Source organism: Lepisosteus platostomus, chromosome 13, assembly GCF_059453375.1.
Source record: "Lepisosteus platostomus isolate fLepPlt1 chromosome 13, fLepPlt1.hap1, whole genome shotgun sequence".
NCBI classification, from domain to species: Eukaryota; Metazoa; Chordata; class Actinopteri; order Semionotiformes; family Lepisosteidae; genus Lepisosteus; species Lepisosteus platostomus.
The window spans coordinates 35,807,606-35,834,930 of record NC_142623.1 but is presented as its reverse complement, the minus strand read 5'-3'; the positions used below and the strand labels follow the sequence as shown (position 1 = coordinate 35,834,930).

General features: G+C 39.1%; 1 protein-coding gene across 22 annotated transcripts in view; it reads right to left on the bottom strand.

Moving 5' to 3' along the window:
• Positions 1–27,325, bottom strand: part of LOC148650533 (protocadherin alpha-C2-like) — a 167,020-nt gene that overhangs the window by 37,552 nt on the left and 102,143 nt on the right. Inside the window, exon 1 of one of the 22 annotated variants that reach the window (XM_088604480.1) lies at positions 24,027–26,169. The exons of 18 other annotated variants lie outside the window; for them this stretch is intronic. In XM_088604480.1, coding sequence (XP_088460606.1) covers positions 24,027–26,081 — 2,055 coding nt within the window. In that variant the 5' untranslated portion in view covers positions 26,082–26,169. Of the gene's footprint in view, positions 1–1,152; positions 3,651–12,891; positions 15,387–20,307; positions 22,454–24,026; positions 26,170–27,325 lie in introns of those variants that run through there. 3 more of the 22 variants (XM_088604479.1, XM_088604477.1, XM_088604462.1) reach the window with 3 other exon arrangements.

The following is a 27,325-nucleotide window of genomic DNA, read 5'->3' as shown; positions in this document are numbered from 1 at the left end:
GCACCATAGGAGTGGACAGCGACAGGACAGTGAAGTTTAATTCCTTATATCGAGGCAATCCAAATAAAGCGTTTGAAAACTGTATACATATGCTGACCGTTTAATTTTGTATAATACTTGTACATTACAGTCTTACGCAGGCATACACATGTTTTGATGTACGACAATCGCTGCAATACTATAATGAAAGGACTAATATATTCAATTCAACTTTATATGATATTCAAAATATATTATATTTAATTTAAAAAGAGAATATATAATATAAATATAAATATGCTATTTATATATAAATATAAACATTTAGAAAGTAAGCAAGAGATGCTTAAAACCTGCTACCAAAATAACTTGCATTTTCTTCACTAATCTGCTGAGATACCAAGCTGGTCTGTACTGCTAGCATCCTTTCAGCACCACGGTAATGGACAGCGACTCGGAAAGTTTGATAGTATTTTGCAGTTTTGTTTTTTTATACGGGATATGTCTGTTCTAATACACTGAAAAGTATATACTGTACCTAGACTTAGGAATTCATCTTCATATTGTTGCACAAATTACTTTAATTAGTATTTACATTACGTGTCAAAAGAAAAGCTGTGAAACTATTTTAGTTGTTCACCAACTAACAGCATACCACAGATTACTGGCTGAGCCCCAACAAACACGTTGTAAATCCATGTTCTCGAGTTTATAAATAGGGATACAAAATGTTTAAAAAGTTTAAATATAGTTGCAATTAAAATGAGTTCATTTATATTTCTTTTAGCTTGTTAACTAAAATATGAAGGTAGTTAAAAAAACACAAAATGTTTAGATAGAAAGAAAAGACGAAGAAACTAATCTAGCTCTTTTCTAGTTTTATTTCCTGCTTAGTAGCAGCATGCCACGAAACCGTTAAAGACTACTTGCAGGAACAATACAAATGGATAGCGTTTATAATATACATGGAATTAAAGTTTTACAGGCCTCGAGCGTTTTCTTCCTTTTAGAATCCAATTACAAATATTAGAAAAGTTGTGCTTCTATGATCTATACAAAATTAAGGACTCGGAAAAGCTACAAGTTGAAAATAAAAAAGAAATACGGGCATACCTGTAGCTTTCGTGTACAGTATTAAAAAAAGACAGGGCATTAAATCATAAATACTCTCACCTCATTCTCCGATGCGCACTGTTGAGGCCGTTTATAGGAACTTGTTCTGCTACTCGTCCCAGTGTCGCCACTCATATTGGGAGAAGGCGCATTGAAAATTATGAGGTCGCTTTTCGAGGCCTCGGAGGTCAGACACACATCGTACTGTTGAGTTTGAGAGTAACGCCAGCTCCCATCTGGGTATGCGGTGACCACTGGGGTGACGTAACTGTTAAAATCATCTCCTCTTCTGTGGCACTTTACTACAATTAAACTGAGGAAAGTTAGCAAAAAAATGACGGAAACTGAGATTATGGAGATAAGCAGATAGAGATTTAAATCTGTGAAATACTCCTTTTTTGGCAGTTGTCTCAATTCCGTTTGCATTTCAGAAGAACTTTCGACGAGTAAAACGGTAAGGGATACTGTAGAAGACAGCGGCCGAGCTCCGTGATCCTTCACCAAAATGACAAGTGCTTGATGAGGTGAGTCACTGTCAGTCAAATGCCTCCTTGTTCTTATCTCACCAGTTTTGGTACCGATACTAAATAGGTTATTTGCTTTGGGTTCTACAAGATTATACGAAATCAGCGCGTTATATCCCGAGTCCGCATCAACCGCCCGGATTTTCGCGACAAAGTATCCAACGTCAGCAGAATATGGAATGTTCACCGAGTCTGTGTCCGTATCATAAGGAGGAAGAATCCCAGGACTATTGTCATTTTCATCCAAGATAAAAACGTTCACTGTCACGTTACTGCTTTGTGGAGGGACACCAGAATCCGTTGCTTGAACTTGAAACTGGAACGTTTTCACTATCTCATAATCGAAAGTCTGCATGCTGCATATATCTCCAGTGACAGAGTTCACGATTAAAACAGTTGAAGCTGACACACCCTTGACGGAAGTCTCCGGTAAATAATACGTTATCCTAGCATTTTCATTTAAATCTGGGTCCATAGCAGACACGGAAAATATTGTTGTTCCTGGGGGACTGTTTTCCTTTACGTAAACGTCAAGTACAGGTTTGGGGAATCGTGGGGCATTGTCATTCACATCTGACACTTGAATAGTAATTACGCCTGTGCTTGAGAGAGGTGGTACACCTTCGTCTCTTGCTAAAACGATGATATTGTGCTCAGATTGACTTTCCCGATCCAGAGCTCCCTCCAGGACTAAAGAATAGTAATTCTGATAGGATGCTTTAAGTCGGAAAGGGCCTTTGCTCGTTATATAAGGCGTGACCTTTCCATTTTTGTTGCTATCTATGTCGGAGACAGTAATAAGAGCGATAACTGTGCCTGATGGGGCGTCCTCTTTAATGGGATTAAAGAGGGATGTTACTCTTATTTCAGGGGCATTGTCGTTGATGTCTATCACTTCAACTAAAACTTTACAGTGTGTTACGGAAGGCGTGTGCCCCTTGTCCTGACCTTGAACACGAAGCTCATAAAAACTGATTTCTTCAAAATCCAAATCACCTGCAACTACAATTTCTCCGGTATCAGGATCTATTCTGAAGTAAAGAAGTATGTTATTTTGCCCACGGTTAATTAATGTATATACTATTTCACCGTTAACACCTTCATCTGCGTCTGTAGCATTCAGTCTAATTACTACGGTTCCGAGCGGGGCATTTTCGCTTACACTGACTTTGTAGACAGGACTGCTAAATACCGGTACATTGTCGTTAACATCCAATACATTTACCGTAATGAATGCAGATGCAGATCGAGTAGGTTTGCCACCATCTAAAGCAAAGAGCACAAGTTGAACAATGGGTTCTTTCTCGCGATCTAAAGCTTTCTGCAGCAACAATTCTACAGATTGGCCTTGCTTGCTATCGGTCTGCAAATCAAGAGTAAAGTAATCATTTGGACTGAGTTCATATTTATTGATGGAGTTTGTACCTACGTCCGGATCGTGGGCATTTTCTAGGGGAAATTTAGCACCGGGAAATGTAGACTCGGCAATATTGAATTGCAGCCGTTCAACGGGAAAAACGGGCGAATTGTCATTGATGTCTATTATGTTTATTTTAATACGATGTACATTTAAAGGATTATAAACAATAGCCTCTAAATTTGCAGAACAAATCAGACTGCTAGGGCAAAGCTCCTCCCGATCAATTCTCTCTTTTACGATAAGAAGGCCGTTGCTTAAATTCACATCAAAATACCTCTTTTTGTATCCAGAGACGATTTCGAATCTACGTTTCCCCAAGTCTTGAACCAGGAGAGACAAATCCTTAGCTATATTTCCGACAACGGTCCCTTCACTCTCTTCCTCCAATACGGTGTAGATGATTTGTGCCGATATACGATCCCACAAACAAGGCACCAGAAAAAATAGAAAATGCATCTTCATCCAATACCTGTGATCTAACGAAGCCATTGAACCACCAAAACAGAAGTGGAAACTCATTAACCGATAACCCAACGCGCCGACCTCATCTCAGAATCTTAAATAAATAAAAATCCATGTCAAAATGAAAATTCCTCTGTTCTTGTATTATGTTTCATGAAAAGCTCCTGTAATGTTAGCGTTTCCTTTTTAAGGAGGGGCTAAGGAAAGCCTATCTTTAGTGCCTTGTTAGTACACAACGACACCATGTGGTAAGAATGATGTAGTTAGCAATGTTAGTGTACCGCAGATACATACAGATATTGATTAAGAAAACTGCTGTACATATAACAGACATATAATAGTCTTCAGAATACCAGATAGCTTACAATACTCTGTTTTTATTAAGGATATTTATGTTTGGTAGGCCAATACAACAGGTCATTTGTGATATTCCTAAAATGTTCAGTTGTTCATTGCTATAACTATTAAGCAATAAAACTATTACCAATAATAATAAACTTGCAGTAGAAGTGGTAACAAAGAATCTTACCTACTGAAAGTACAAAGAACTGTAAAGACAGCGTATTCCAACTAGGCAGTGTCATACAGAAAGAAAAATAAATATAAATACCCTTCCTAATATGTATAGTATATATGCAATGTATACTGCCTTTTGTAATTCGTAATGGGGAGTATTCGTAATGTATTTTATAAATGAAAAAAAAACTAGCCCCAGGGTTCTCTGTATTGAATTTAGGAGTAGAAAATATCTGGGTATTCACTAGAATGATACTTCACACAGCACATTACCGCCACCTACAATTCACAGAGTTCTCAACAGAATGACTGTATATTCAGGACAGTATATTAATCCGATACGAATGGGGGACCTCCGCGAAAAGAAGGGGGAGGGGTCGAGAATCATATATTTTAGAACATAACATTTTTGTCAGAAACACATACAGCCTTGTTTGAATTTAACATGACGGCGTTTCCTTTACTATGAGTATGCGCTCCTTCGGTTAACAAAAGCAACAAAAACGAGATGTTGACATTATATGCAGTATATTTTGGTTGTCATGATTTTCTTTCAACAATCATACATGCAAAACACTCCTGGAAAAATTAAAATCCGGTAGACCCAAAAAAGAAGAATGCCAATAATACTTTTTTAAATTCTCATAAACGTGAATTCTATGCTCATTTATATAAATGCATAACAACCACACATTTTCTGAAATACGCCACAATGTATGAAAGGTGCATTTTAGAGAAGAACTACCTTACCTCAATATTTTGGGAAATCCCTTGATTCCTTTTAAAAGAGTCACTGCCATTAATGTTAATCAGTTCTTCGCTTGGAGGCGGAAACTGAGAATTAAGCACCATGACGTCACTCTTCAGTGTATCTGAGCTGAAGCATACGTCATACTGCTCAGTGGTTTTGGAATAAGACCAGCTGCCGTCCGGGTGCGTGGTGATCACTGGAGCACTGTACCTACTGAAGCTGTTGTCCGTCCCGTGGCATTTTATTACGATTAAACTAAGAAGGCTCAATAAGAAAATGAATGACACTGACGCAATGGCGATGAGCAAATACATATTAACATCCGAAAAACTATCGTCCTTTCTGGGCTGGTGTCTGAAGTCCGAGTGTAGTTCCGCAGAACTTTCACTGACCATTACGTCAAGAGAAACAGTGGCGGACAAGGTGGGTTTTCCGTTATCGGTAACCAAAATAACCAAGGGGTGATGTTTTATATCATTTTCAGTCAAACGCCGTTTGGTTCGGATTTCTCCAGTGTGGGTTCGAATACTGAAAAGACTCGTTTCCTTGGGCTCAACCATGTGATAAGAAAGCCAGGCGTTGTAACCAGAATCGGCGTCTACAGCTCTTATTTTTGCCACGAAATAGCCGGCTTCTGCGGTGGAAGGAATGTTTTCCGTGTTTGCAATGCTGTCCGGAGAATATGGTGGCAAAATGCCAGGATTATTGTCGTTTTCGTCAATAATGAACAGGTTTACGGTTGCATTGCTACTTTGCTGAGGCACGCCGCCATCTGCGGCTTGAACTTGAAATTGCAAAGTTTTAACGACTTCATAATCAAAGGATTGCATCGCATAAATATCACCACTCACAGAGTTCACATTGATGAAAGTGGAAATAGACACCCCCTGGACAGAGGTTCCCAACAAAGAATAAGTCACTTGGGCATTTTCGCTTAAATCTGGATCGAATGCCGTCGCTGTGAATATAACAGTTCCTGGTGGGCTGTTTTCTTTTAAATACACCTCAAGCACAGCCTCTGGGAAGCGTGGTGCGTTGTCATTCACATCTAAAACGTACACAGTAATAAAGCTGGTGCTGGAAAGAGGAGGGATGCCTTCGTCTTCTGCTATGATAGTGACATTGTACTGAGAAGTGCTTTCTCTGTCTAGCGGTCCGTCGAGAACTAAAGAGTAGTAATTCTGATATGACGTCTGGAGTTTGAAAGGAGCCTCGACGTTAATGTGGCAGTTTATCTTACCATTTTTACCGCCGTCCTTGTCTGAAACAGAAATTAGCGCAATTGCTGTTCCCATTTTAGCGTCCTCTCTTACTCTACTTAAAAGAGAAGTCACGGTTATTTCGGGGGCGTTATCATTAATGTCTATAACTTCAACTAGTACTTTACAATGCGTGACCATTGGGGACTGGCCTTTATCCTTGGCCTCAACACGAATTTCATAAAACCCATTTTCTTCGAAATCAATATCTCCTTTTACGGTAATTTCACCTGTGTTTGGGTTAATTGAAAACGTATTTAAGATTTCTTCTTGTCCGTGTCTATTAAAAAAATAAAGAACCTCCCCATTCAAGCCTTCGTCTGCGTCGGTCGCATTCAATAATATAATCGACGTTCCCCGTTGCACATTTTCAAATACACGGATTTTATACACTGAGCTGGTAAAAACTGGACTGTTATCATTATTGTCCAAAACATTTACAACTATCTGCAGAGTTCCCGATCTAGGTGGTTTTCCTCCATCAACAGCAGTCAGCACAAGATGTATCACAGGCTCCTTCTCTCTGTCTAAAGCTTTCTGCAGCACTAACTCAGCAGACACACTCTGCTCACCACCGCTCTGTACATCCAGAGAGAAGTGTTCATTCGGACTGAGCTTGTATGTTTTTATAGAGTTAGAACCTACATCCGGATCATATGCACTCAGTAATGAAAATCGCGCCCCGTGCAATGTAGATTCGGATATATTGAAATGCTGAGACGTTACAGGAAAGGTAGGCGAATTATCGTTGATATCTAAAATATGTATTTCGACACGATACAGCTTTAAGGGAAGATTAACAACCGCTTCTAAATTTAAAGAGCATTTGAGAGCATTTGGACACAGCTCCTCTCTGTCAATTTTCTCATTCACATAGAGAATGCCAGTTTTTAAATTTACCTCAAAATATCTTTTCTTGGATCCGGATACAATCTGAAACATACGGGGCTCCAGCTCATGGACGTTGAGGTTTAGATCCTTAGCAATATTTCCAACAAATGTCCCTTGGTTAACTTCTTCGGAAACAGAGTAGACAATTTGTCCGGAAACCACATCACAAAAACAAAGGAGCAACAAAAACGGAAACCGAGCCCGTCTATATACGCTGAGATGCGACGAAAAATGTAGCATTGCTGCAAAAGACTGCTGTGATGAGCATCCAGGCTACGGTCGTTCGACAGAAGTTATCACCGCGGAATACGTGATTTTGTTTTAATAAGGATATTACTCTAGCGTACCGTCTTTCGTACAAATGCAGTCTTCCTGCGTTTTATTTCAACCCCGTTTTCCGTGCTGGCTGTGTTTTTTTAAAAAGGAGGAGTCCAAGAAGCTTACTCGATAGTTTTTTGCTCAGTTGGTCAATAGTGACACCGTGTGGTTTAAGCAGACGTACTGTATATAAACTGTATAAATATATATCCTACTTTATCGAAGTATCAGCTCTCTGATTTTGTTTTTTTCATTTCTGGAGCAGTGACTATTTTGATAAGAATTTCATAAGGCTAACAGAGTCAAGTAGCTGTGTGGAGCAAGGGTTAGGACTCAAGACCTACCACTAGAAAATTGTACATTTCAATCACAGATGAGAGACTGCTCCTACACCATTGATGCCGTGTAGTATACAGTATGCTTTGGATTAGAGTGCCAGCCATAAATAATAAGACATTCACAAATAACATAGAACTTACATCACATTTTTAAACACAAAGCATGAAGCACATAAGAGAAGCTTGGTTCTATTTCTTTAACAGGGAGAGGTATAACTGGGGGAAAATGGCAGAAAACAGAATTCTAATGAAAATAATTAAAACATTAGCTTTTCAGAGCCATTGCCTGGATATTACAGGCATCATTGATTAATCTGTGCTCTTAGCCTACAATAAATGTAAAAACATGAACATTTATTGGTGAAAATGTTACTGAAAATTGCAAGTTTCACATAAGGCTGACATGGGCTGTGGTGCTTATCTTAGCTATCTCAGAGACCCTGGGGCTTCCTCAGACCTAGTGCATCTTTTTATGGAGTCTGCGTGCTTTTCTAGTGACTGTCTGCTATGCTTTCCTAGAATACTGCTAATTAATTTCTGCAAATTATCTCTCTCCCCCCGTGTGTGTGCCCTGCAATGGACTGTCATCCCATCAAAGCTGTAATTCACCCACCGTTCCCAGTGACCCCAAACTGGGTTAAAGAGGCTTTTGAAAATGGATGGAGGGATGTTCATTGCAAAACATTAAATATAACTAATCAATTTATTTGAGCTGAGTATGTAAACTCCCACATACTTTAATCTGTAAATAACAGGTGTTCAGAAGCAGTTCAGAGCATTGCCCTAGAACACGTTTCACTGTACTGTAAAAGGTAAGCATGTAATAAAAGTCATTAATAATATAATTTTTATACATAATTTATTCTTTGAAAACTATGTTGTATTAACGGACATAATCATTTGTCATTACACAAGGGTTTTATTACATTAAAAACCTCAAAACTTAGAAGTCCTTTTCATGCTAAACCCTATTAAACCCTTCTGGTATTCCTAACAGGTGATCAGTAAATTGTCAAAAAGCCAGTATCACTACCACATTCTTTATCATCAATTAAATAAACATGTAGCTATTTCTTATCAATACAGTAAAAATAATTCAAAATTCATGAATGTCATTATCTCACTTTCCATTTTTGATTCCTAACATTAACCATAACATTATTAAAAGAACAAGTAAAGCTTTATTCTCTGCTTGGCTCCACAGCCAAAACGTTGTGTTTTCTATATTCTCCTTTCAGCACGGAATAAACCTTTACTTGTTCTTGTGCAGCCTACACATGCTGAAGCAGCTACCCACTCAAACTGTTATTAAAAGAACTGTTAAATTGCTTTCAAATTGCTCATTCAAAACGTGCCCAATGTAAGAGGCAACACTTTTGTTGATATTAAACTTGCACAACAGGTTTCCAGCTTTAAAAAATGACTCCAAGAGCTTAGTGCAGTCCGTGAATCCACGTTAAAAAGTCAATCAAAGACAGACACACACTTACTGAAACAATACAACAAAATTCTGCTAACAATATCTAAACCTTTTATTGCATCAAACCTTGGTAAGTAGGCCTTATTCTTACCTCTGTGTTTTGAAACCGTTCTCGATTCCGTTTACAGGAGTCAGTCCCACTTAAACTAATAAGTTCCCCATCAGGAGGCAGCATCGGTGCGTTAAAAACCACGACGTCACTCCTCAGTGTGTCTGAGCTGAAACACACATCATACTGCTGTGTTGCTTTGGAGTACGACCAGCTTCCATCTGGGTTTGTGGTAATCACTGGAGCGCTGTATCTACTGAAAGCACCATCAGTCTTGTGGCATTTTATAACTAATAAGCTAAGAAGAGTTAACAAAAATATTACGGACACTGAGACAATGGCGATGAGCAAATATAGGTTTAAATCTGAAAAGCCGTTGTCGTTTGTTGGCAGTTGCCTAAAATCAGATTTCAGTTCTCCGCTGGTTTCAACAACGACAACCTCAACAGACACAGTGGTGGAAAGGGACGGGTCTCCGTGGTCCCTTATCGAAATGACTAATGGATGTGTTTTCAAGTCAACCTCATTCAAACGCCGCTTAGTCCTTATTTCGCCTGTGGTTGTACTAATTCTGAAGATATCTGTTGTTCTTGGTTCCAAAATATTATAGGAAAGCAGCGCATTGTAACCAGAGTCAGCGTCCACAGCCCTAACCTTGGCAACAAAATAACCCACTTCGGCAGAGAACGGAATGTTCTCGGTATTAACGGAGCCGTGATCAGAATACGGCGGAAGAATCCCAGGGCTGTTGTCGTTTTCATCAAGGATATAAACCTTCAGAGTCACATTGCTGCTTAGTGGAGCGTCACCAGAGTCAGAGGCTTTTACATCAAATTGGAACGTTTTTACTTCCTCGTAATCAAAAGACTGCATACTGTATATTTCTCCAGTAACAGAGTTCACGTTGAATAGAGTAGACACGGGCACCCCCTTAGCAAAAGTCTCCAATAAAGAATAAGTTACTTGGCCATTTTCTTTTAAGTCGGGATCAAATGCAGACACGGTGTATATGACAGCACCTACCGGGCTGTTCTCTTTTATATAAACATCAAGAAAAGGCTGTGGAAAGTGTGGAACATTATCATTGACATCTGATATATGTATGGTGATCACAGTGGTGCTGGAAAGAGGTGGCATCCCATTGTCTTTTGCACTGATGGTAAGATTGTACTGAGACACACTCTCTCTGTCTAGCACTCCACCAACTACTAGAGAGTAATAGTTCTTATAATTTGACTCCAGTTTAAAAGGAACAGGGCCAGAAAGTTGACAAAATACCTCCCCATTTTTTCCACTGTCCTTGTCCAAAACAGAGACTAAGGCAATCATTGTTCCTATTTTAAAGTCTTCTCTCACGATGCTTGAAATTGATGTCACAGTTATTTCTGGGGCGTTATCATTAAGATCTAAAAGCTCTATCAGCACTTTACAGTGCGTGGCCAGTGGGGACTGGCCTTTATCTTGAGCTTGGGCATAAATTTCATAAACGTTGTTTTCTTCATAATCCAAACTTCCTTTAACTGAAATTTCGCCAGTGTTTGGATTAATGGAAAATACATTTACATTATTTTCGTTTTCCTGATTGAGAAATGAATACACAATTTCGCTGTTTACACCTTCATCTAAATCAGTAGCATTAAGGGTTATTACTGATGTTCCATAAGGAACATTCTCAAAAACTCTAACTTTATAAAGTGGGCTGTCAAAGACGGGACTATTATCATTGTTATCAATTACATTTACAACAACTTGCAAAGTCCCAGATTTCGGTGGTTTTCCCCCATCCACAGCAGTAAGCAAGAGGTTTATCACAGACTGTTTCTCTCGGTCTAAAGCTTTCTGCAGCACTAGCTCAGCAGACACGCTCTGCTCACCACCGCTTTGAATATCAAGAGAAAAATAGTCATTTGTGCTCAGTTTATATGTTTTTACAGAGTTAATGCCCACATCTGCATCAGAAGCCCTTCCCACATGAAATCTTTTTCCGGGTAATGTAGACTCAGATACATTCAAATGTTTTGATTTCAAACGAAATGTGGGGGGGTTGTCGTTTATGTCGAGAATGTTCACTTCAATTCGATATATAATCGAAGGAAAGTTAGCAATTGCTTCTAGATTTAAAGAGCACTTGAGAGAATTCGTACACAGCTCCTCTCTGTCAATTCTATCATTCACATAAAGGATGCCAGTTTTTAAATTTACCTCGAAGTACTTCTTGTTAGATCCAGATACGATCTGAAACATACGCGATTCCAGTTCCTGGATACGGAGATTTAGATCCTTCGCTAGGTTTCCAACCAATGTCCCTGTATTCACCTCTTCTGAAACGGAGTAGACGATCTGTCCCGAAACCCGATTCCACAGGCAAATAAGCAACTGAAGATGAATAAACGAAAATACTCCGCGTCCCAACATTGTCGCATAAATGTACGTTATGTATCATTCAGCACGACACTCTTGCCTAAGAGCGGAAAAAGAAAATCCAATACTACTGCTCCCACGACATTAAAAAGAAACGGCCTATTGCGGCTAAAAGCCATCTGTGCCACACATTCTGCGTCTTTCAGTAACAAAGCCTTTCCTGATGTGTTCGTTTCTTTTTACAAACAAGGAGGAGCCCTGGAAACCTACTGTACATGTAAGCATTTTACTTTCTCGGTCAATAGTGACATCGTGTGGATATTCGCAGGCACAAAATGCTATTTATTGTAAAGCTATGCTATTATTTTGACTTTTACAAGACCGGTTTACATCTCATTTAAAGATTTACGGTAGAAAAAGAATCGATGTGTTGCTTTTACTCTTATAATTTATGTGAACGAAATAGCATATAAATATTTGCTTAAATATCAATGCAAAAAACGTCAGGTGAAACATGTTTTGTAATATACTGTATATATATATAAAAAAAACTTCCTACGTGTTAATAAAACAGAAAATATATATGTGTGATGCTTCTAATGTTAGTTTCTACATTCCTTGTACTCAAAAAGAACTAAAGGGGGCAATCCTCTTCACGACTAAACGTAAAAAGCTCAGATTTCAATCATCTTAAGAAAGCATTTCTTGTGTTGCACTTTGAATAACAGAAATACGCGAATATTTGTGACGATTACTTAATAACAGGCCACCCTACAGTATACACGCGTATCACTGAAGCCACGAAGAAACTAAATCTGATGCGATACATTCAAAAATTCTGTGTAAGTTTCCAAAAATGCAAAACGTTCACATCCCTTAAATATTTTACTACGATTATCTGTGATCTCCCCAATTCACTTTAAATGAGTTTACTATAGAATATTTTCATGTTCAGCTGGTGTATCACACTAAGCAAAAACGCTCAGCACAGGCCGGCTCTTTGCACTTTGCAATTGACTCTCCTCTCGGTACACGCTCCCGTTTGTGCTATGAATAAGATTTTCAATTTCTGAATAATTGCTGTACATGGCAGTGAAGGATAAAATGTTAAGATATTCTTAGACCTAGTCTTTGATTTACATTCTGTACACTCACATGGTTCTTCACTCCATTAGTTACTATTTACATGTAAATGTAAAGCACACACCATCCTGTACAAACTGAATTGACACTTTAAGAAATCCCCTGTACTGCGGTTCTCTTTTCCTGTGGGACTGGTAATGTGCTTCTGATTTTCTTGGTTTCCTTAAAACAACCAGCACCTGAAGAGCTATTATGAAATTCTGTAGACACAGCTGCCAATCACAATCTGAACCGGAGACCCTTGTCTAAAGGCAAATTTGATTTTTTTTTCTGAACCTTTATCTTACCTCGTTGCTAGATTGATTCAGTCTGAAAGTGTCAGATCCGTTAATGCTAATAAGTTCTCCGTCTGGGACTCCAAACGGCGAGTTCACAACAACTACATCACTCTTCAGGGTGTCGGAACTGAAGCACACGTCATACTGCTGTGTAGTTTTGGAATATGACCAGCTCCCGTCGGGGTGAGTAGTAATCACTGGGGTGCTGAAAGTGTTATCTCCCCTGTGGCATTTCATTACTAATAAACTTAGGAGCGTCAGTAAAAATATGACTGACACTGATACAATTGCGATGACCAAATACAGATTAAAATCTGAAAACTGTTCCTGCTTTTCATGATTATGTCTAACGTCCGATGGCGTTTCCGAACTGCTTTCGAAAACGGTCACATCAATCGAAACAGAGGCTGAAAGAGGCGGCTCCCCGTTGTCTGTTATCAAAATGACTAAAGAGTGCGTTTTCAAGTCATCGTCATTCATACGTCTCTTAGTTCTGATTTCTCCACTGCTGGTTCTGATTTTGAAGAGATCAGTTTGCTTTGGTTCCACAAGGCGATAAGAAAGCAGAGCGTTATATCCAGAATCGGGGTCTACAGCCCTCATCTTGGCCACAAAATAACCCGCTTCAGCAGAATATGGAATGTCCTCGCTCTTCACCGAGCCGTGACTGGAATAAGGAGGGAGAATCCCGGGAGTATTATCATTTTCGTCAAGGATGAAGACGTTCACAGTTACGTTGCTGCTTAGCGGGGGGAAGCCAGCATCAGTGGCCTGAACTTGAAACTGGAACGTTTTCACTTGCTCATAATCAAAGGACTGCAGGCTGTATATATCTCCAGTAACAGAGTTAATTTTTATTGTGCCAGGAAGTGTCTCCGCTTTGGCAGACGTATCCAACAAAGAGTATGTTAATTCGGCATTTTCATGTAAGTCCGGATCAAAAGCAGAAAGAGTGCACATAACCGCTCCGGCGGGGCTGTTTTCCTTTATGTAAGCATCTATGACCTTTTCTGGGAAGCGTGGAGCGTTGTCGTTTACATCTGAAATATCCACAGCGATAACTCTAGTGCTGGAAAGAGGCGGGGTCCCCTCATCCTGGGCTGTGATACTGACATTGTAATGCGAGACGCTCTCTCGGTCTAGCACACCGCCAACAATTAAAGAATAATAGTTTTTATAGGATGACTCTAATTTAAACGGAACCGATCCAGAAATGTAGCAATTTACATATCCATTTTTACCCTTATCTTTATCTGATACACTGATTAGTGCAATTACTGTGCCTGTTTTAGCATCTTCTCTCACGGTGCCCTGAAGAGATGTCACTGTTATTTCTGGGGCATTATCATTTATATCTAAAACTTCAACCAGCACTTTACAATGCGTGGCCAAGGGGATATGACCCCTGTCCACAGCCTGGGCATGAATTTCAAAAACGTTATTGCTCTCGTAATCCAGGTTCCCCTTAACTGTTATTTCACCAGTACTAGGATTTAGTGCAAATATGTCGAGGTAATTTTCATTTTCTTGGTTACTAAAAGTGTAAACAATGTCACTGTTTACACCTTCGTCCAAATCGGTTGCGTTAAGTGTTAGTATTGTAGTTCCATGGGACACGTTCTCATAAACACTAACTTTGTAAAGGGGTTTATTGAAAACGGGAGTGTTGTCATTTACATCTAACACGTTTACAATGATCTCTAGAGTCCCCGATCTGGGTGGTTTTCCTCCGTCCACAGCAGTCAGGACGAGATGAATTACAGGCTGTTTCTCTCTGTCTAAAGCTTTCTGCAGCACTAACTCAGCAGACACGCTCTGCTCACCTCCGCTTTGTACATCCAGAGAGAAATATTCATTTGAACTGAGCTTGTACGTTTTAACAGAGTTACTGCCTACATCTGGATCAGACGCTCTCGGCAAAGGAAATCTAACTCCTGGAAAAGCAGACTCGGAAATATTTAAATGTCTAGCTGTCATGCGAAAAGTCGGGGAATTATCATTTATATCTAAAATATTTATTTCGATACGGTATAAATTCATAGGATGGCTAACAATAGCTTCTAAATTTAAAGAGCAAGTAAGTGCATTCGGACACAGTACCTCCCTGTCTATGTTTTCATTCACATACAAAACGCCAGTTTTTACATTTACCTCAAAATACTTCTTTTTTGATCCGGATACGATATGAAACATACGCGATTCCAATTCTCGGGCATTGAGATTCAGATCCTTAGCTATATTTCCAACAAAGGTGCCTTGATTTACTTCTTCTGACACAGAATAAATTATCTGTGCCGACACAAGGTCCAAAAGACATGACAGCAGAAAACAGCATATCCTCAAATAGCGTCTTTGAATTGACATTACGGCATACGTTTTTTTTTGTTCAAAATTAAATAAAATCACCGATGTCTAACAGCACAAATTTCGCAGACAAGTCGGTCGTTCATTTATAAAAAAATAAGTACGATCGTAATAATCACCTCTGCCAGACACTCATTCTTACAGTAACAAAGGCTTTAGTGATTTCAGCGTTTCGTCTCAGAACAAGGAGGAGCCCTAGAAAACTCAAATTTTTGCTGCTTTGGTCAACAGTGACACCATGTGGAGATGCAAAAGAGAATAAACCATTTAAAAACATTTCAAATCAGATTACAAATTGTACTTATTTCTTTCTGGTGGTGACCTTGTCATTGTTACATCTGCTTACGTTTCGTAGGTTTACAGGGGAATCATATGTACATCAACATCAGCATATAATTTACATACGAGACTCCACTAGTTAAAGATTCCCTTAGTGAGCTACACTATATGTACTATATATAAGGTTAGACTATTTTTGTATACTAAAGCATAAACATCTTAAGAAGGGCTATGGGGATGACCCTCCAGCAAAGAAATGTGTATCACAAAACTACAAAACATGCATGGCACGAAGTTATGGGAATTACAAATTCTAAATAAACTAAGAGTTTTCACTATATAGCACAACATTTAGCACAACATATATCACTAATATGTTGTGCTAAATGACAATTTGATTCTTTAAAATCAACGTCAAAACCAAGGTATATGATTTGTTAACTCAGACCTATTACAGAAACGCTATTTTAGCAAAAAAAACCTGTGAGATTTAATACATGCGTTGGCGCCGATTGAACACAATTTGTGTACAAACTCAGACTTTTTTATGTATTTAACTGTGAATTGATACGTTTTTAATATATATACACAGAATACCTTATTTCCACAACAACCCTGAACAGCTTAAATGAGCTTCCATTTCCATTCACAAACATTACTTTTTTAAACGTTTTAAAGATGATCAGATTTTTTACTATGTAAAAAAAAACATACATGAGTGTATGTTTATTCAATATAAAAATCAGGGGAACAATAGAACATCAAGAATACCGTTAGAAAACATTACAGATCAGAGAAAAACGACTAGATAGGTCTCTATCTACCTGTGCTGTACATAAAGTTATTGATAGGCAATTGACTTTAAATAGAAACATTATATTAAGATTTAGCTTACCTCCGTGTTTTGGGAAGTGGCCTGGCTTCTTTTCAAAGAGTCATTTCCATTAAAACTAATAAGTTCCCCGTCTGTAGCCGAAAAAGGTGCAACAACCACAACGTCACTTTTCAGCGTGTCTGAGCTAAAACACACGTCATACTGCTGAGTTGTCTTCGAATATGACCAGCTCCCATCAGGGTGTGCGGTGATCACTGAGGGGTTGTACCCGTTAAAACGTCTGTCCGACTTGTGACATTTTATAATAATTAAACTAAGAAGGCTGAGTAAAAATATGACTGACACGGAAACAATAGCGACAAGCAAATAAACATTTAAATCTGAAAAACGATCCTCTTTTTTCGGCAGCTGCCTAAATTCTGTTTGTATTTCCGCAGTATTTTCAACAACCACGATGTCAATAGACACAGTGGCAGAGAGGGACGGGTCTCCGTGGTCCGTAATTAATATAACTAAAGGGTGTGCTTTCAGATCATTCTCAACGGGACGGCGTCTGGTCCTTATTTCCCCAGTACTGGTACTGATTTTAAAGAGGTTACTTCCTTTGGGCTCAACAATGTGATAAGACAGCAATGCATTATATCCAGAGTCGGCGTCTACAGCACTTATCTTGGCCACAAAGTAACCGGCTTCAGCAGAGAGCGGAATGTTCTCGGTATTAACGGAGCCGTGATCAGAATAAGGAGGGAGAATCCCAGGACTGTTGTCGTTTTCATCAAGAATGTAAATGTTCACTGTCACGTTACTGCTTAGAGGGGGGACACCAGAATCAATAGCTTGTATCTGAAATTGAATTAATTTAATTTCCTCGTAATCAAAGGACTGCAAACTGTGTATATCTCCAGTAACAGAGTTCACATTTACCATCGTAGAAACTGGTATTCCTTTGGTAGAACCTTCTAATAAGAAATAAGTCACTTGTGCGTTTTCGTTTAAATCCGGATCGGAGGCTGATACGGTTTGTATAACGGCGCCTATCGGGCTGTTTTCCTTTAAATAAATTTGAAGAAGTGGCTCTGGAAAGCGAGGCGCGTTATCATTTACGTCAGAAACTTTTATTGTAATAAGGCTCGTGCTGGAGAGTGGAGGAATCCCTTCGTCTGTAGCTGTGATAGTAACATTATAATCTGAGGAGATTTCGCGGTCCAGCGGTCCCCCAACTACTAAAGAGTAATAGTTCTTATAGGACGATTGCAGTTTAAAAGGAACATGCCCGGCAAGGTGGCAATGCACGTGGCCGTTATTACCACCGTCTTTATCGAGGACTGTAATCAAAGCTATCACGGTTCCTATTTCAGCGTCTTCTTTTACGGTGTCCAGAAGAGATGTTACAGAGATCTCTGGAGCGTTGTCATTCACATCAACTACTTCCACTAAAATTTTACAGTGGGTGCCCCGCGAGGTATGACCTTTATCTTTTGCAAGTGCGTGGATTTCGTAAACGTTTTTTGATTCGTGATCAAGGCTCCCTTTGACGGTGACTTCTCCAGTATCGGAATTAACGGCGAATATATCCATTGTATTTTCATTTCCGCGTATAATAAACGAATATACTATTTCACTATTTACACCTTCATCTAAATCTGTCGCATTAAGAGTTATTATTCGTGTTCCCTGTGACACATTCTCTAAAACACGTACTTTATAAATATTTTGACTAAACATCGGTGTGTTGTCATTTACATCTAACACGTTTACAGTGATCTCTAGAGTCCCCGATCTTAATGGTTTTCCTCCATCCACAGCAGTCAGGACGAGATGAATCACAGGCTCCTTCTCTCTGTCTAAAGCTTTCTGCAGCACTAACTCAGCAGACACACTCTGCTCACCACCGCTCTGTACATCCAGTGAAAAGTGTTCATTTGCACTGAGCTTGTATGTTTTCACAGAGTTGCTACCCACATCTGGGTCATAAGCGCTAGGTAATGGAAATCTTTCACCGAGGAACGCAGACTCAGATATGTTGCAAATATGCGATTTCACATGAAAAGAGGGGGAATTGTCATTGATGTCTAGAATATTTACTTCAAAACGATAAAGATTCAAAGGAGAGTTAGCAATAGCTTCTACATTTAAAGTGCATGAAGCAGTATTAGGACAAAGCTCCTCTCTGTCGATTACCTCGTTCACATAAATAATGCCAGTTCTTAAATTTACCTCAAAATATTTTTTGTTGGATCCGGAGACAACCTGAAACATACGCGATTCCAAATCTTGGACATTCAGATTCAAATCCTTTGCTATATTCCCAACAAAAGTCCCTCGGTTTACCTCCTCCGAAACGGAATACATAATTTGTCCGGAAGCCAAATCCAAACAACAAAATAATACGAAATATGCCCACAAAGCTCCGCTTTCGTCTGGGAGATTCATTGTTATAAACGTCTTTAAGGTTTCACACAATCCAGGGAAAGGAATCAACCGGTAACGTTCAGAATTATAAACCAAACAGCCGATAATAGCACAGTCATCTGTTACACACAATCATTCTGCGTCTTATACTAACAAAGGTTTACTGGTTACTGTGCGCTTTTTTTCCAGCATAAGGCGGAGTCCAGCAATTCTTAAGGCTGACATTCACTTTTTATGGTCAACAGCGACACAGTGTGTTGAAGCAAGGCAGTATAGTAAATTATCATAGTCAGATCTTAATAGAGAAAGTATTGTAATTTCTGAGTTTTTCAGAAGAGTGGTGTGAAATTAACACACGAACTGATACTGTCTTTGCTCCAGTCAAGCGCTAAACAATAAACGAATCTACCCCATGCATCTCACTCTAAATTCAACTACAGTTTAAAAGGCTTTTGAAACGAATGGGTTATTTTTCATCACTTCTTTTACAGCCTTTATCTTTAACTTTCTAGCAATACTAAATATTACAAGTACGTTCACGCAGCAGCAATATAGGTTAGTAGGTGTTACTACTACTAGTAGAAGTAACTAGTAGTAGGAGTAGTAGTTCAGGCGGGTAGCTGCGTCAGCCGCAAAGGAACAAGTAATAGGTTTATTCCATGCTGAAAAGAGAAGAAAGAAAATACAACGTTTCGGCCGTGGAGCCTTCTTCAGGTGTGAGGTGCGTGCCTCCTTCCCACACCTGAAGAAGGCTCCACGGCCAAAACGTTGTGTTTTCTTTCTTCTCTTTTCAGCATGGAATAGACCTATTACTTGTTCCTTAGTAGTAGGAGTAGTTTGGTTAGGGCTGTGTCCAGAAACTGGTTGGGACACTGCTGTTGTACCGTTAAACAAGGTACTTCATAGTTCTAAGAAAGAAATAACTTAAGAAATTTCTTACTGAAGAAATAACTCTGATTACAAACGACAATTCATTTTCAATTAACTTAGCTAGTAAAATTAATAAAACAATTCATACATTTATCTGCGTTAATAGATGGACAAAACTGTAATCCAGCATTGGTATTTTTTGCAAATATATTATTAACCACAATAACAGTATCACACCCATAGACAACAACAAACACGTTCAAAACATCTGAGAGTCTGCCTTCCCTACATAACTAGGGAAACTTAACCGTAACTAAAAGCTAATGAACAAGAAAGAACAACACAGAAACACGTGGACCACAAGTTGCAGGAACAATGAAAATGAAAGCAGAAAAAAAGAAACCAAAAATAAATATCATTCCTACTGTCCCTTTCAAGACATCTGGTCATCTCAGTTTAGAATTGTGCTTCGATTTGAAGGATTAAAAGGGCTTGCATAGCTCTTGGAATCTAACGGGCGCTCTTACAAGCTTCACTTTCCTATCCAGCATAAAATAGCAAAACCACAATAAACAATCTCATTCAGATAATGATAAACGGGAAAAAAAACAGACTTCCGGATAGCATTTCCATTTAATTTTATATTAAATGCGCTGTAATCTTACCTCCATATTTTGCAACATCGATTTGTTCCGTTTAATAGAATCCGCCCCGTTAATGCTAATAAGTTCCCCATCCACAGGCGGAAACGGTGTGTTTAAAACCACAACGTCACTCTTCAGTGTGTCTGAGCTAAAACACACGTCATACTGCTGTGTAGTTTTAGAGTAAGACCAGCTGCCGTCGGGGTGCGCGGTGATCACGGGACGACTGAACTTGCTGAAGCGGTCATTTCTCCTGTGGCATTTAATGATGATCAAACTGAGGAGAGTCAGTAAGAATATAACTGACACGGAAACAATTGCTATGAGTAAGTACAAATTCAAATCTGAAAAACTGTTCTCCTTTGTAGACATTTGTTTGAATTCCCTTTGCATTTCAGCACCATTTTCTACAGGAATGACATCAAGGGACACAGTAGCCGACAAGGACGGCTGTCCATGGTCAGAAATCAAAATGGCCAAAGGATGTGTTTTCAAGTCATTTTCATTCAAACGTCGTTTAGTTCTTATTTCTCCAGTGTTGGTGCTGATTGTGAAGAGATCGGTCCTTTTCGGTTCAACGATGTGATAAGAAAGTAGCGCATTGTAACCAGAGTCGGCGTCTACAGCCCTGATCTTGGCCACGAAATAACCGGCTTCAGCAGAAAACGGAATGTTCTCGGTACTAACGGAGCCGTGATGAGAATAAGGAGGGAGAATCCCAGGACTGTTGTCATTTTCATCAAGGACAAAAATTATTACAGTTACATTACTACTTCGTGGAGGGACTCCGGAATCAGTGGCTTGAACTTGAAACTGGAACTTTTTCAATTCCTCGTAATCAAAAGACTGCATGCTGTAGATATCTCCGCTGACAGAGTTCAAGTTAACAACGGAAGAAACGGGCACAGTCTTGGGTGAACCTGTCAATAAGCTATAAGTCACCTGAGCATTTTCGTTTAAATCCGGATCAAAAGCGGACAAGGTGTACATAACTTCTCCTACTGGACTGTTCTCCTTTACGTACACTTCAATCGTAGGCTCCGGAAAGCTCGGTGCATTATCGTTCACATCTGAAATGTGCACAGTTATGATGCAAGTGCCTGAGAGAGGCGGGGTCCCTTCGTCTGTGGCTGTGATGGTGACATTGTACTGAGAAATACTCTCTCGGTCCAGCTCTCCGCCAACAACTAAGGAGTAATAATTATTATAGGATGACTGTAATTTAAAAGGAACTAGGCCATCGATACGACAATGTACGTTCCCATTTTTACCACCATCTTTATCAACCACATTAAGTAAGGCAATCACTGTCCCTATTTCAGCATCTTCTTTCACAGTGCTAAGAAGTGATGTTACAGATATTTCGGGAGCATTGTCATTAATATCGATAACTTCAATTAAGACTTTAGTGTGAGTAGACCGAGGAGAATGGCCTTTGTCCTTTGCCTGGGCATGGATCTCAAACGCGTTATTTTCCTCGTAATCCAGGTTCCCTTTGACTGTAATTTCGCCAGTATCAGGATTAATAGCGAAAATGTCCAAAGCCTTTTCATTTCCATGGCGAATAAATGAGTAAACTATGTCTCCGTTTATTCCTTCATCTAAATCTGTAGCATTTAGGGTTATTACTGATGTTCCGAATGGTGAATTCTCTAACACGCGAGCTTTATGGAGTTGTTTGCTGAATACGGGCGAGTTATCATTGACATCTAACACGTGCACAATGATCTCTAAAGTACCTGACAAGGGTGGTTTTCCCCCGTCCACAGCAGTCAGCACAAGATGAAGCACAGGCTGCTTCTCTCGGTCTAAAGCTTTCTGCAGCAGCAACTCAGCAGACACGCTTTGCTCACTACCGCTTTGTACATCCAAGGAGAAATGATCATTGGGACTGAGTTTATATGTTTTTACCGAGTTACTTCCCACATCTGGATCCTGAGCTCTAGGCAGTGGGAATCTGTCTCCTAGAAATGTATATTCGGAAATATTTACACAGTGCGATTTTGCAGGAAACGATGGCGAATTATCATTTATGTCTAATATATTTACAGTGACACGATAAAGATTCAAAGGCATATTAACAATAGCTTCTATGTTTACAGAGCAGGACGCACTGTTTGCACACAGCTCCTCTCTATCTATCTTTTCGTTCACGTAAAGAATGCCAGTTTTTAGATTTACCTCAAAATATTTCTTGCTGGATCCGGAGACAATGTGAAACGAGCGTGATTCCAAATCTCGGACATTTAGATTTAAATCTTTAGCTATATTCCCAACAAAGGCCCCCTGTTTTTCCTCCTCTGAAACGGAGTAGATAATTTGTGCGGAAGCAATGTCCATGAAGCAAAACAACACAAATGGAATCCATAAAGCTTCTCTTCTTTGGTTTCGCCGACTCATCGCTGTGGACGTCTGTAGGCTGTATACACATATGAGAGACAGTCCTCTATATTCTTGAATAAACGAAAAACAAACCCTAGAAACCCGCAGTCATCTCTGAAACACAGTCATTCTGCGTCTTACACTGACAAAGGCTTAAGTGATTACTATGCGCGTCTTTTTTTTCTTTCCAGCACGAGGAGGAGCCCAGAATAGTTGTATTTGTGTCTTACTTTTATGGTGAACAGCGACACCTTGCGTTTAAATATGGGGCAAAGCAAGTATTAAAACCAAAATAGAAGGTTCAAGCCCCCCTTTGTCAGTTGTTAAACTAATTTTCAAAACAAAGTTAACTGTGTGAAAGAAAAACAATTTGACGAGGTGAACTCGTTCCTGTGTCCCTCTTTCACCATATCAAAGTGCTCAGAATATATACCCTACTGCATTCTCCTTCTTAATTTGAACATACAAGACAGATTTTTCAAAACCTTCACAACTTAACGTTTTGTTTTTTTTCTATGTTCACCTGAGAAATAATATTTACACCCCAACTTTTGAATGAAATAAAAAATAGAACATTTTAAATGCAGTATCAGATGAGAATCAAATTACAAATACCAACAAGAACTCACTTTGAGTTTACATAACTCTTTTTCACAACTCAGCTCAAGCACAACTCTTTTTCTTTTTCTTCTACGACAAATTAAAAACAATTAAATTGTAGTACACCCACTCCTTATAGTGCAATTTCACGACTACTTCCACAAAAAAAAATAATCTTGATACAGACAGCAAATAGGTGCATTCGAGATATAATACCTTAAATCTGCTTTAACAAGACACATTGAACTTTATAAACATTAAGAATGTGAAATGATGGACACCTTGTAGCATGACCTCGATTTCCCTTAATAGGACTCTACTCTAATAGGATACTATTGTTGCCCTGATGTGAACAGCAATAATGATGATAATACTTAAGAGATGATAAGAGATGAAACCTGGACTGCTAAACCGCATCTACAGCGAAATGTTTTGCAGTTTTAAAAATGCATTATACACTTGCATTGGCGAAACATTTCCAGATGTTTTAGTGTTTCAATCGGAAGGAAACGACTTAAATGCATCTTACATTTTGATCCTGAAATATAACTAAATTAAATACGAACACGAAAAAAACATAATTACCTAAAGAACACCTTCAGTTTTAAAGATTAGATTATATACACCAGCAGTTTACATCACTATTTTGCGGGGACGTGTAGCTGCGTTTAAACAAGTCAGAGAAATTAAAACTACTACTACGTTCCTTATCTGAGGGACAAATAAAAATAAACCGCTTAAATAAACCGCTGCCTTACCTGCGTATTTTGTGACGTCGATTGACTCCGTTTAAAAGTATCATTCCCGTTAATACTAATTAGTTCCCCATCTGGAGGGCCAAACGGCGTATTAAGAACCACGACGTCACTCTTCAGTGTGTCTGAGCTGAAACACACGTCATACTGTTGTGTAGTTTTAGAGTAAGACCAGCTGCCGTCAGGATGAGTGGTGATCACTGGGGCGCTGCACCCGTTGAAACCGTCATTTAATCTTTGGCATTTTATAACTATTAAAATTAAGACAGTCAGTACAAATATAAATGACACGGAGACCATTGCAATAATCAAGTACAGATTTAAGTCTGAGACATGGTCTTTCTTTTTCTGCAGTTGTCTGTGTTCTGATTGCATCTCTGTAGTGCTTTCAACCACCGTTACATCTAGAGACAAAGTGGATGAAAGAGACGGCTTTCCGTTGTCAGAAATTAAAATGACCAGAGAGTGTAATTTCAAGTCATTTTCACTCAGACGTCGTTTAGTTTTTATTTCTCCGGTACTGGAACTGATTCTAAAAAGATCGTTCACTTTGGGTTCAATTATATGAAAAGAAAGCAGAGCGTTATATCCAGAATCTGCGTCTACAGCCCTGATCTTGGCCACAAAATAACCGGCTTCAGCAGAAAGCGGAATGTTCTCGGTATTAACGGAGCCGTGATCAGAATAGGGAGGGAGAATCCCAGGACTGTTGTCGTTTTCGTCAAGGATAAAAACCCGTATAGTTACGTTACTGCTCTTTGGAGGGAAACCTGAATCCATAGCCCGGACTTGAAATTGGAATGTTTTCACTTCTTCATAATTAAAAGACTGCAAGCTGTATACATCGCCACTTGCAGAGTTCAGGTTTACGGCGGTAGAAACAGGAACGTCATTGGCAGAACTGTGCAATAAAGAATAGGTTACTTGGGCATTTTCATTTAAATCGGCATCAAACGCTGATACTGTATATATTTTATCTCCAATAGGATTATTTTCCTTTACATACACTTCAAGCACCGGTCCTGGAAAGCGAGGAGCATTGTCATTTACATCAGAAACAAGTATAGCAACAACACTGGTGCTGGAGAGAGGCGGGCTGCCTTCATCCATAGCTGTGATAGTAACGTTGTATTCAGCGACGCTTTCTCGGTCAAGCGCCCCGCCAACTATTAAGGAGTAGTAGTTCTTATATGATGGCTTTAGTTCAAAGGGAACTGGAGTAGAAATTTGACAGCGAACGATCCCGTTTTTACCTCCGTCTTTATCTGACACAGTAATTAGAGCGACTGTCGTACCTACTCGTGCATCTTCCTTGACAGTGCTGGAAAGAGAAGTAACGGTAATTTCTGGGGCGTTGTCATTAATATCCTTGACTTCTATTATCAATTTGCAATGTGCTGCCAGCGGAGTGTGGCCTTTGTCCTGAGCTTGAACGCGAATTTCAAAAGCATTGTTTTTTTCGTAATCGAGATTGCCACTAAGGGTTATTTCCCCCGTACTAGAATTTATACTAAACATATCCAGTATGTTTTGATTACCATGGATAATAAATGAGTAGACAATGTCACTATTTACTCCTTCGTCTAAATCTGTTGCATTCAGCTTAATAAGCGATGCCCCACGTGGCACATTTTCAAATACACTGACTTTATACAATGGGCTGCTAAACACCGGAGTGTTATCATTGATGTCCATCACGTTTACAATGATCTGCAGGGTTCCTGATCTGGGTGGTTTTCCCCCATCCACAGCAGTCAGCACGAGATGTATCACAGGCTCCTTCTCTCTGTCTAAAGCTTTCTGCAGCACTAACTCTGCAGACACACTCTGCTCAGCACCGCTCTGTACATCCAAGGTGAAGTGTTCGTTTCGGCTAAGCTTATATGCACTTACAGAGTTGCTACCCACATCTGCGTCATATGCACTAGCTAAGGGAAATCTTACTCCTGGAAACGCGGACTCTGCAATATTTAAATGTTGTGCTGCCATGGGAAAAGATGGCGAGTTATCATTAACATCTAAAATATTTACTTCAACACGATAGAGATTAAGAGGCATGTTAATAATAGCTTCCAAGCTAACGGAGCATGTAGGAGTTTCAGGACACAGTTCCTCTCTGTCGATTCTATCATTTACATATAGAATACCAGTTTTTAAATTTACCTCGAAATACTTCTTCTTTAATCCCGTAACAATATGAAACGTTCGCGACTCCAGTTCATGAACATTGAGATTCAAATCCTTAGCTATATTTCCGACAGAGACTCCCTGTTCTACTTCCTCGGAAACGGAATATGATATTTGTCCGGAAACCAAATTCCAACAGCAAAACAAAATTAGACCGTGAATCCGCAAAGGCCTTTCTCTGGACGGTAAATTCATTGTCGAGTAATTCTTCATCTAATCATACAATCCAGGGCATTTGGAACTTAAAGAAAACATCCATCGATTACAAAAAAATGAACAGTCCTCGGAGCAGCAGAGCCTTTCTGTATCTGTCTGTAACAAAGGCTCTTCATGGCTGTGAGTATTTTAAATGAGGTGGAGCCCAGAAAAAACAATTTTCCTTTTTACTTTGATAGTCAACAGCGACACCGTGTGATTTTTCTTTTCAGGAAATTTAGAAAACAACTCCATTCAAATGGACCTCATCCCCACTGAGCCAAGCGCTATATTAAAAATAATTTAAAATGTAATTTTAAATCTAAAGAAACTGCAACCAAGTCTATCCACAACTACAGTATTCCAATCATCCTAATACCTAATACATTTAGAAAAGAATAAAGTAGTTACACCTTTGACCCGCGAATGTATAGGCACATCACTTCAAAAAGATAAAAAAAAGATCAAAATGATTTTTCCACAGATGTAAACTATAATGCACAATATTTAAGAATAAAATGTATTTGTAAGGATATATAGAAAAGACTTTACAAACTCTGCTCCTTCTTGCTCGAGTAAGCAACCAATTAAACACTATATTGGATATCTTTTTCCATCTTTGAATGCATTTATTAGATAAAAAGTGTGTAATTTACAAATTTCTTTCGTCATTATTACGTGTAGGCCTTGTCTCAGGAATCTCTTCCTCTGTTAACGTTAATGGCGTGAAGGAGAAAAATAAACCAATTGAAAACAAAGACCTCAAGAACCATTACAAACCTCGTTGTAAAGTTCCGCTTTGAAAACACACTAAAATGTTTTCCTGTATAATGCGGGACAGAGGTTGCGTGTCACATACCTTACATTCGTTCTATAACTCATTACTCTTAAATATTGTATGTCACTCCAATCAAGAAACG